This window comes from Aythya marila (assembly GCF_965140915.1).
Source record: "Aythya marila genome assembly, chromosome: 9".
Taxonomy (NCBI): domain Eukaryota; kingdom Metazoa; phylum Chordata; class Aves; order Anseriformes; family Anatidae; genus Aythya; species Aythya marila.
The window spans coordinates 26,440,952-26,451,485 of NC_139050.1; the positions used below are offsets into that span (position 1 = coordinate 26,440,952).

A 10,534-nucleotide genomic window follows, 5' to 3' on the forward strand; every position below is an offset into this window, starting at 1 on the left:
GCCGCCGCGCAGCGAGGGGGCGTCGGCTCGCGGCAGCCCATTGGCCGCTCGGCCCGTCACTCAAACGCTGCTCCGGGACGCTGCGGGGCGGGCTTCCGCGGCCCAGAGCGAGGCCCCGCCCAGCGCGAGGGGCGGGCGGCGGAGGGCGGGGCCCGGCCGCGCCCTGCCGAGCCCCGCTGCGGGCGGGGGGCGCGGCGCTGCCGGGCGCTGTGCGGGGGGAGCCCCGCGCCGGCAGGCGGCTCGCTGTGGCGCGGCGGGCGGTGTGTGACAACTGCAGGCGCCCCGCTCGGCTCCGCGTTGCTGCCTGCCGCTCCGGAGCGGTTTCACGGCGCCCGTGCGGCCGGCAGGGCAGCTCGGAGCCATCGCTCCCTGCGTTTTGCCGCGTGGCTCCGCCCCGCTCCTTCGCCGTGAGGCGGCGGCTCGGGGACCCGCCCCCGCCCTCCGCGGTCGGCACCCGGGGCAGGGAGGGGGGCCCGGGCGCTCCGTGCCGGTACCGTGCAGCACGGCGCCGTGCGGGAGCCGCGGGCTCGTCGCAGCGCGGCTCGCCGCGGGCTTTCGGCGCTCCTCCGCGAGCCGACAGCCGCCCCGCTGCCGCGGGAGGCCCTGCGGCGCCCGGCCCGCGACGCCCCCCGGCCGCCGGTGCCCCGGTCGTCGGCGCCGGGCCGGAGGAGCGCGCCCCGTGGGCCGCCGGCCCCCCGCCTCCCCGCGGCTGCGGGCGCGGCTCCTTCCGGCCCCGGCCGCGGGCGGCCCCTCCCCTTCCCGGGCGGGCGGGCGCGGCGATGCTGCTGGTGCTGTCGGAGGAGCAGAGGGGGCACCTGGGCTGCCTGCCCCCCCTGGGCGCCGCAGGTCCGGCGGCGCCCCCGTCTCTGCGGGGGGGGCGGAGGGCGGGGGGCGGGGGCGGTTCGGGCGCGGCCGCCCCGGACCCGCGCCGCAGCCGTAGCCGTAGCCGTGTCCTCTCGTTTCAGCCGTCGGCGAGCTGGGGCGCCTGGCGGTGGAGCTGCTGCGGCGGGGCGCGGCGCCCAGGGCCTGCGAGACGGCGGCCAGTAAGAGCCGGGGGGCGCCGGGGGGCGGGCCCCGGTCTGGGGAGCCGGGGGCTGCGGCGAGGCTCGGGGCGGCTCTGCCGGAGCGGCCCCGGCCCCGGCCCCGGCCCCGGGTCGCGAGTGCGCGGGCAGCGGCGGGGCTGGCGCTGGCGGGCGAGCGAAGAAGGAACGAAACGGGGGCGGCGTCTGCGGCCGGGCGCTGAGAGGCCGGGAGCGAGTGCCTGGTGCCCCGGCCGGGGGCCGCTGCAGCGCCCTGCTCTGCTGAGGTGAAGTGATACTATCCGTACCGATGTATTGCTTGGCGAGCTGCTGCGTGAGCGTGCTGTGTGTCATACCGTAAGAGTCTTTATTTACTTTTTTATCGGGGAGTGCCTAACGTGACTTTTGGTCCCTTGTGTTACTGCTTGAAAGGTGCTCGACTGTCCGCTTTTATTTCTTCCTATAAATATTTTGCCGGTTAGCTTTAGATAAATTTGCAGTTTTGCGTGTTGTCACTGTGGTGGCTTAGTAAGGAATTAAAAGGTGTTTATGCTTTCTTTACAGGAAAACTTAACACTGGTGTTGACACCATACAGCATGGGGTAGAAGGACTAATGTATCTTCTTACTGAAAGCTCCAAGCTTATGGTAAGGATACTGTTGTGCGGTAGATTCAGGAATACACTCACGTGGTGTCTACTAAACAATTCTTGTTTCAAAAATACTGATGAATGGGGAAAATCCAGTACAAAATTCTGATACAGATATTTATTTATTTTTTTAATGGAAGTGGTGTTTCTTCTGTTCTCTTACTAAAATGATGCATCTTCGTGAATGACTTCAGAATTTGTATTCAGTGTCTTTGACGCTAAAACTTAGCATTTTTTTACTGTTTATAGCAAGATATTTACTGTTTATAGCAAGAACATTCGGTAATTTAATCTGTATTAGAGAAGTTTACACTTCCCAATTAAGGTCTGTTTACATAACACAACTTTAGTGAAGATGTTTTTTGTGTGTGCTGTGCTAACCCCCTAGTAAGTATTCCTTTTGTTGTCTGATAAATTAGGCTTGAGAGCTCCTAACATCAGCAGTTCAGGTGGATGTAAGCAGATATTAAAAGAATTACAGCTGGGTAATAACTCCATTGGGATGCCTTCTTATTATTGATACGGTAGAGTATCATTATATCAATGAGAGTACATGGAACAGGGGTGCAGAGACAATTGCAAATTAAACTCAAGCAGACATTGCTCTGAAGAGTAGGTATGGAGGAGAATGAAATACTGCAGAATTTTGCCTTGAAGTAAGGAAACTTGACTGACAGATAAATTGCAGTGGTGTTATGGTAGAATATAGTTGATCACAGAATACTTTTACTGGATGAATGCATTGTAACATATGACTTTCTGTATTGACTAAATAGCTGCTTCCACAGTGATGAACTGAGTTCATCAGCACAGACATTGACTGCACAGAATCAGTTTCTGAGGACTATCCTGAATTAATACAATGCAAAGCCTTGAAGTCGTGCCTGGTGCTTTCTTACATGTATAGATATGCAAATCATTTCAGAGTATTTTTAACTTGAGTATCAACATAACATTAACATACTGTTGATAATTTGATTATGTAGAAATGTGCTTCATTATGGCAAAGTTCAGACCCTTCTATTGCATTCTGTTTTCAAATTTATCAATGGGCGAATTACATGAATGATTTGTATTTTCCTAGCTATAGACTTGACCTCACACACTCCTGCAGGAAAGTAACTGTGCTGTACCATATTTATAGCATTTACTTACAGTTTTATTTATTGAGAAAGAAATAACGATTATTACATAGTTCTGTAGTAAGGCCTGAATTGTTAATTTCCAGATTTCTGAGATAGATTTCCAAGATTCCATTCGTGTTCTGGGATTCTCAGAAGAATTGAACAAATTACTGCTTCAGCTTTACCTTGATAATAGAAAAGAGATCAGAAGCATTCTTAGTGAGCTGGCACCAAAGCTTCCCAGCTATCACAGTCTTGAATGGAGACTAGATGTGCAGGTAACTTCTATTATTTTATTGGTAATCAGTATATTTTACTTTGTATTTTTTAACAACACAAGCAACTGTGAAGATACAAATTTATGTAGTTTCAAAGTAGTAGAGGCAGCAGTATTTTCATATATTTAAAACAGGTGCTTTAAGAACGTTAGCATATACTAAATATATTTAGTCTTAAAGTGGATCGGTATTGCTTAAAGATAAAATGGAATAATTAAATAATAGATAATGTATATCTTTAATGTGGATGAATATACAAGATTATTACACAGGCCTGCAAGCAGGTCCTGTAAACCTGCTGTGAATTGTTGATATGAAAGTTGATAACTGTCTTCTTTTTTTTGTTGTTGTTATTTGTATCCCTACTCCCATTCCATCTATGCTATATGCAGCTTGCAAGCAGAAGTTTGAGACAACAAATTAAGCCTGCTGTGACAATGAAGCTACATCTTAATCAGAATGAAGACCAAACTGCACAAGTGTTACAAACTGACCCTTCTACCCTCGTCCACCTAATCCAGCAATTGGAACAAGCTTTGGGGGAAATGAAGACAAACCATTGTAGGAGAATAGCACGAAACATGAAATAGTATTAATTCATGACTGTAGTATTACTAGGCAGTCAGTGTTTACAAAAACATTTCAATAAAAATAAACATCTGGATCAGATGAAATGCTTTCCTGGGCCAGGATCTTGAGCCAGTAATTATAGGCTGAATATCCTCTGGTGCTAACTTTACGCACCTGCCTGATATGATAGGTAATTGCTTTTGCTTTACTTACATGTAGAAATTCATGAAATTTCATATAGAAATTTCATGTAGAAAGTCAGCATGTTATACGAATGTTATACAAATAATTTCTTTATCTCTAAATTAGTATAGCTCTACTTTAAAAGCTTTTATATATTAAGTAGAGCTGTCTCAATATTATATGGGACTGGGCATTTATTTTTACATTTACTAAGCATGTTTTTTCTTTTTTTTTTTTTTTTCCTACTGCATTGAAATAAAAATACCTATGCTGGTGGGAATGATACTTTACAGGAATGCTTCTTCCATCTAGACCCATGTATGTGTAGAACAAATCTGTGGGACTGCCACCCTTGTCCTCCAAAGGGTTCAGTCAACTCAGGCTGGCTGTTAAACCACTTCTACCATTCTCTTCTGCCCAACACCTATTAATTGTCTTGGAAACATCTTCATGAAGCAGTGGTGTATGTCATGAAAACTTAGTTCCTGGCTTTCTGGTGAGACCTGCGCTTCAGGAAAACTCATGTAAGGTTAGGTAGGCAACCTTATATTAAAAAAAAAAAAAAAAAAAAAGCATAATCAAGCTAATACTTCCATTTAAGCAAAGCTAGCTGTAAGCTCTACTAGGCAAGCTTATGCTTTCTACAGGTAGCAGTTACTGTAGAAAACTCAGTGGCCCAAGCATAAGTTAGCATACTGATTATTTCTATACGTAAAGGTGATCTGAAAAGTTGCAAAAGTAAAATTGTTGCTTATTACGCCAATTAAGAAAAGGTTTAACTTCTGTTAAATCACATCTTCCTGTTGTGATACAACAATTTTTTCCTCTACTTAGATAGCGCGCTTATAAAGGAAGACTAGCTAGTAAATGAAGCGTTTCTATTTCTTGGAAAGATCTCAAAAGATTATGTTAAAAACTACTTTTCATTTGTATTCAAATGCAGTATTTTGTAGCTTTTGTGACTAAGGTCAAATAGTATTACTAATTAATGTTCTACTGTCACTAAGTATCAGAAATCCTGTAAGTTATATTGGAGAGCATAAATAGGCAAGAGAACCTTAAGATACAGATTCTGGCAGAAACTATGTATTTATTGGCCTCCATAGTGACACCGTAAATTTCTGTGGTAATTGGGTTCCCGCATTCATAATGCATTCCCAAATGCATTATTTTCTCTTTATTTAGAAATGCTGTCTTCGAGAAACACTGCTTCAAATGAAGCCTGAATGGCAAAAGTGCTGTAATCAATAACAGTTACTATCACTTAACAAAGTCAGTTTTCTAGAATGCAACATTGCTTACTCTTAGTGGCTTTACATAGCATGTCTACAGTATGAACAATCTCCCATACATCAATCAGAAATGCGTTTCATGTGCTATCTGTATATGTTGATTTTTTTCTTCACATACAGTATGTGGTAAATAAATATGATAAAAAGTTCCTTACTTGAGATTTCTGAACCATTATGTTTGTTTGTTTTGATGTAATTCACCTATATTTTCAGGTGAAATACAAGAATGGACTATATGTGTTTTCCCTTTACCCATCTCTTCTTACTATAGCCATAGTCTGGAACTCATGGCAGCAAAGATAAAAGCTTGGATACAAGTCTTAGAAGCTTTTTATGTCTTATCTCACTATTATCCTATGAACGTGAACACATTTGTCTTTCTGTCTCTTAAGCTTTTTTTTTTTTTTTTTTTTTAACTACTGACAACTAGCTGTCATAGAGATAGTTGATGTCATGGCAGATAGTGATAATTTCTGTATATGTGTGTCCTGAAGCGTGTGCTAGAAGGCAATGGGAGGAATTGCTGATAACGTGTAAAATGGATGGTTCCAAGTGGATTTTGTGAATTACAGTATGTCATTAGAAAGCCTGCAAATTCCCTTTCTTGAAGCTTATTACAATAGCATACAGGTAGATATTGCAACCCTGACTGGTGTTGTTTAACAAAAATGAGCTGAATTGAGGATGGGCAAGATAAAGCTTCAAAGCAAGGTGAACACTGGAGAAACTCACACTCTAGCAAAAGCTGGGAGGAGTGGCTGACACGCCAGAAGGCTGTGCTGCCATTCAGCAAGACCTGGACCAGATGGAGAGATGGGCAGGAAGAAACCAAATGAGATTTAGTAAGAGCAAGTGTAGAATCCTGCACCTGGGAAGGAACAACCCAAAGTATCAGTACAGGCTGGGGGACAACCTGATGGAGAGGAGCTCTGAGGAGAAGGACCTGGGGGTCCTGGGGGATGTCAGGGTGACCATAAGCCAGCAGTGTGCCCTGGTGGCCAAGAAGGCCAATGGGATTCTGGAGTGCATTAAAAGGAGCTTGGCCAGCAGCTCAAGGGAGGTGATCCTCCCCCTCCACTCTGCCCTGGTCAGGCCTCACCTGGAGTACTGTGTCCAGTTCTGGGCTCCCCGGTACAAGAAAGACAGGGATCTCCTGGAAAGAGTCCAGCGGAGGGCCACAAAGATGATATGGGGCCTGGAGCATCTTCCCTGTGAGGAAAGGCTGAGAGACCTGGGTCTGTTCAGCCTGGAGAAGAGAAGACTGAGAGGGGATCTCGTTAGTGTATATAAATATCTGAGGGGTAGGGGACAGAAGGATGTAGCCAACCTCTTCTCAGTGGTGTGTGGGGATAGGACAAGGGGCAATGGCTGCAAGTTAGAGCACAGGCAGTTCCACACCAACATATGAAATAACTTCTTCACGGTGAGGGTGACGGAGCATTGGAACAGGCTGCCCAGGGAGGTTGTGGAGTCTCCTTCTCTGGAGATATTCAAGGCCTGTCTGGATGCCTACCTGGGCAGCCTGCTCTGAGGAACCTGCTTTAGCAGGGGGGTTGGACCCAATGATCTTTCGAGGTCCCTTCCAACCCCTACAGTTCTGTGATTCTGTGATTTGTTTTGTAGATGGTGTTGCATTTTAACCTTAAAACAACTCACAAGCATCAATTAAATTCTGAATATTCTGTGAGGAAGTTGAATGTATTACTATTTCATCTTTAGAAACCTATTAAGTTTGGAAGATATTACCTGTTATCCTTATTACAGAACTTGTTAATGTTTTTTTGTTTATTTTGTTTTTAATTTAAATAATAACTTTGTCTCAAAGAATTGTGTACATCAAGTAACTTATGGTTTTATGAAGTAAGCAACTTGTGAATGGGTCCTGGCACTTTTCTGATAGGACATTAAATTCAGGTAAACTTCGTGCTGGTGCTGACTTTCACATGCATGAACAACTAAAAGTCCAAGTATTTTAAGAGTAAGATAAATAACTTTCTGAAAAGCAGAGTTAGGCTCAGCCCTTTGCTATATGCTTCTCATTCATACCTCAGTTTATTTTTTTACTGGTCTAAACAGCAGAGGGCAGAAAGTTGTTTGTTTGTTTAATCAACTAAGGAGAAGTTTCACTACAAAATCAATTTCAAGGCCTGTTTCCCATTAAGATTTGTTCATAGTCTCAGGACTCAGCTTGGAGTGGACTTCACCTGTTGTTTTCCAAATTCATGATCAATTTTAAACTGAAAACAATAAAACTTTCAGTATTTAAAATGGCTGTAAAAAATACTGTTTAGTTGGTTTTTTGTTGTTGTTGTTGTTGTTGTTTGTATGTTTGTTTTAATGTTTGTATGTTTTTTGTTCTTTTTTCTTCAACCTGCTAATAAAGAATTTGTTAAAACATTTAGCCAAGAACATAATATAACCCAATTCTTTAAACTCAGGATGACATTGTTCAGCATTGTAATATATTTGTATTCTTTTAAGCATTGATTAAACTCAAGCAACAATGCTGTTCTTCCTCTTTTTTCTTTAATCTTTTTTTTAATGAACTATGTATGATCACTGTCCATTTTTTAAAATATACTAAGTTTCTGATCAAAGTTTCAATCAATTCCCCAATCTGTGAAGCACATTTAGACTCTCCTACAAGATTTATTTTCTTGTACTTCTTGTCTCTGTCACACCTTCTTGCAAGCTTTTAGAGTACTAGACCGAATACTCTTTCACCTTTCCTCTGTCTTTCCAATTCAGTAGTTGTATTTTGAGTTGTATGAGGGAAACTTTTTGTTTAAACGGGTATGGAGTTGGTTTACATTAACACACATGAATCAGTACCTGATTTTTGGATCAGGCCTAGGGTTCTCATTTAACAGAAAACCTTTCAAACTCTAAGATTTTGTCTTAAAATGATCTTTTGAATTTAATATTGAAATGTACTAGACCTGTTTCAAGTATATTACTGTTGATGAAATGTGTCCACGTAAAGACTAAAAGGTATAAATGGTGATTTTGTTCCAGTTTGTATAAGAGTGCCCATTTCCTATACTGTGACTTTGTAATATTAACAATGGATAGTGTGTAGGAAGGGAAGTCCAAGATTAGGAATGACCTGGCAAAGCTCCATGACTAAAACTGTTGTTTTTTACTTATCTAAATAAATGGAAGGAAGTCTCCTGTCACTCTGTGTTTGGCTTTGGGATAAGGGTCTGTCATATTACAGCACAATTTTTGTTAATACTGTTGCTTGTTCTATTTTCAAGATAAATGTAAATTGTGTCAATTTGAGGACTGCACTTATGTCTTGAAATCTGAAATTTCACCCATCAGATTATTTGTATCAACAGAAGACGCTATTTTTTGGTGTAGGGTTCTGTGGTTTGATTTATTTGTAATATGGTAGTTTTTAAACATTACCAGTAGTTGTACTGAAGCTTGAGTAATGAGCAGACTGCTTTTACATGCATAAAAGTTCAGTTTGTACTGTGTTAATAGAATTTTAGAATGCATTTTAGGAATTACCCAGATCATCAGCACTATGACCTGCACAACTTATGCTAGATACATAAGGACAGGCAATCCTCCAATCTATTTATCAAATTACTGGAAGTTTGTAGGAGGACCACCACTTTAAATGTTTGCATCCTGGTTCTCCCAACATGTAATTAATAATATTCAAGCTAAGATATTAGCTGTAGTGACCAAATATCCTACAAAACACGGTAAATACATTTTTTTTATCATTAAATATGTAAGAACCTTCCACTGATCTTACTCTTTTCCTTTGCCTATTTATTGCTTTGTCAAAAATTTTCCTTTGTTTTGTTTGTATTTATTTTAGTTTTGTTTTTCGTTTGGTTTTTGGTAAACGAAAACTTAAGTAAACAGGATAAAACAGAATTTCACTTTATGGAATCTGTATCTTACTCCAAAGTGTGTTTGTGTGTGAACACTCAAAGTAGTATTCCTCATATTGCTAACATACTTAAAATACCAGAACTGCAGAAGTTGAGGAACTGCTCTACTTGACCTTTCAACCATCCTGTGTTCATAGGTCTACCATAAGATAACCCAAAAAACTTCTGTTCCATTAGGTCTGGTTGTAGCAGAAGCCATGGCTATGTGTTTCAAGAAAATTTTAGAGAAAGCCCTCAGCTGCTGCTTACACAAAACCTGTTGTAAGCAGTAATAGGGTGTCAAAATATTTAGCCTGTTTCAAATTGCCCTGGAGAGCTACAGCAAATCACAGGTGTTCTTTATTGGACACAGGAAAGTCAAACTGGAAGACTCTCCTAAAATATCAAATCTGATTGTGATTAAACAATTAGCTTTGTTTCCTAACAAAATCTACATCAGACAATTCTCTCCATGTACATGCAGTTTTTATTACAAAATAAAATAAAATAAAATAAAATAAAATTACTGAATCTTTCTGCAAGTTAAATTAGTTATGCTAGAAAATAATACTTTTCCTGCAGTTATGATTCTCAACACTGCTCTATGCTACTCTCTTGCTGAAGTTTGCAGGCTGGAGTTTTTCTTCCTCTATAACTACTCCTGTGCATTTTAGTCTCATTAGCTAGCTAATTATTCTGGTATCATCATCAATGTTCATATAGGGAGCCAGCTGGGCATAGCAGTTCCAGAATGCTGACCAGTAAAATCATACTGGTTGTTAACTGTGTTAAACAATTCCTTTCTTTCTGCAATTCTGGATACTTACTCTGAAACACCCAGAGCAGATCAGGTGTCAGTTTATTTTACATTAATATTTTAGGATTTATTTATCCCATAGAACTTGGACGAAAACCATCTTCCATATCTGTCTTGAATATCTTAGATTTCTAAAAGCTAGCTGTTTTACTATCCTTACAAAATTACCCCCATTTACACAGATGTGAATTTGTCTCCTAATTCATTTAAGTACGAAGTCAGCTGTATTAGCAAAGCTCTTTTCATCAGTAGTTTAAGCTACCTGAAACAAACCAATTATGGTATGCCTGTGTATTTTCTTCCACTATCTTCTTGGGAGGAGGCATGATAACCTCAGTACAGAAGCTGAAACAAGCAGCTCTAGTGTGGTGACATCTGACATGGCTTCAGCTGTTTGCAAACTAGACACTACAGGTTTTTCCAGATCACTGTTCCAAACTGTTCAAGTGTTTGACTGACTCATACTGATGTGTATGAGCAGTGTTTGTATGTCTCATTCCACCAACTTTGCTGTAAGGAGAATAACCTCTGAGATACAAATATTGGTGTAATTTTTTGGTTAGCATAGCTGTTTCTGAAATGAGTATCTGAGCAGTTATCTACTATAGATATTCACATAGCTTTCTTGCCAGTAAAGTTACATTAACTTACAAAACAACATGAACTGAGCTTTTTTTTTTTTCTTTCTAGCACACTGTCTATGGTATAGGAT

The 10,534-nt window shown here is 42.0% G+C and overlaps 1 protein-coding gene across 1 annotated transcript; it reads left to right on the plus strand.

Annotated features, from left to right (window-relative positions):
* The first annotated feature begins 274 nt into the window (after nt 1-274).
* COMMD2 (COMM domain containing 2) lies at nt 275-4,395 on the plus strand. The gene is made up of 5 exons (XM_082766974.1): nt 275-846; nt 966-1,043; nt 1,584-1,666; nt 2,897-3,070; nt 3,463-4,395. Exons 1-5 carry the CDS (start codon nt 780-782, stop codon nt 3,658-3,660), a joined length of 600 nt encoding a protein of 199 aa, XP_082623100.1. The 5' UTR covers nt 275-779; the 3' UTR covers nt 3,661-4,395.
* Nucleotides 4,396-10,534: the final 6,139 nt, after the last annotated feature.

Excerpts from the sequence above, each read along its gene's own strand:
- COMMD2 (XM_082766974.1), top strand. The coding sequence starts at position 780 with ATGCTGCTGGTGCTGTCGGAGGAGCAGAGGGGGCACCTGGGCTGCCTG. Across the intron at positions 847-965 it reads GCCCCCCCTGGGCGCCGCAG|CCGTCGGCGAGCTGGGGCGC; the intron begins GTCCGGCGGCGC and ends CTCTCGTTTCAG. Across the intron at positions 3,071-3,462 it reads AATGGAGACTAGATGTGCAG|CTTGCAAGCAGAAGTTTGAG; the intron begins GTAACTTCTATT and ends TGCTATATGCAG.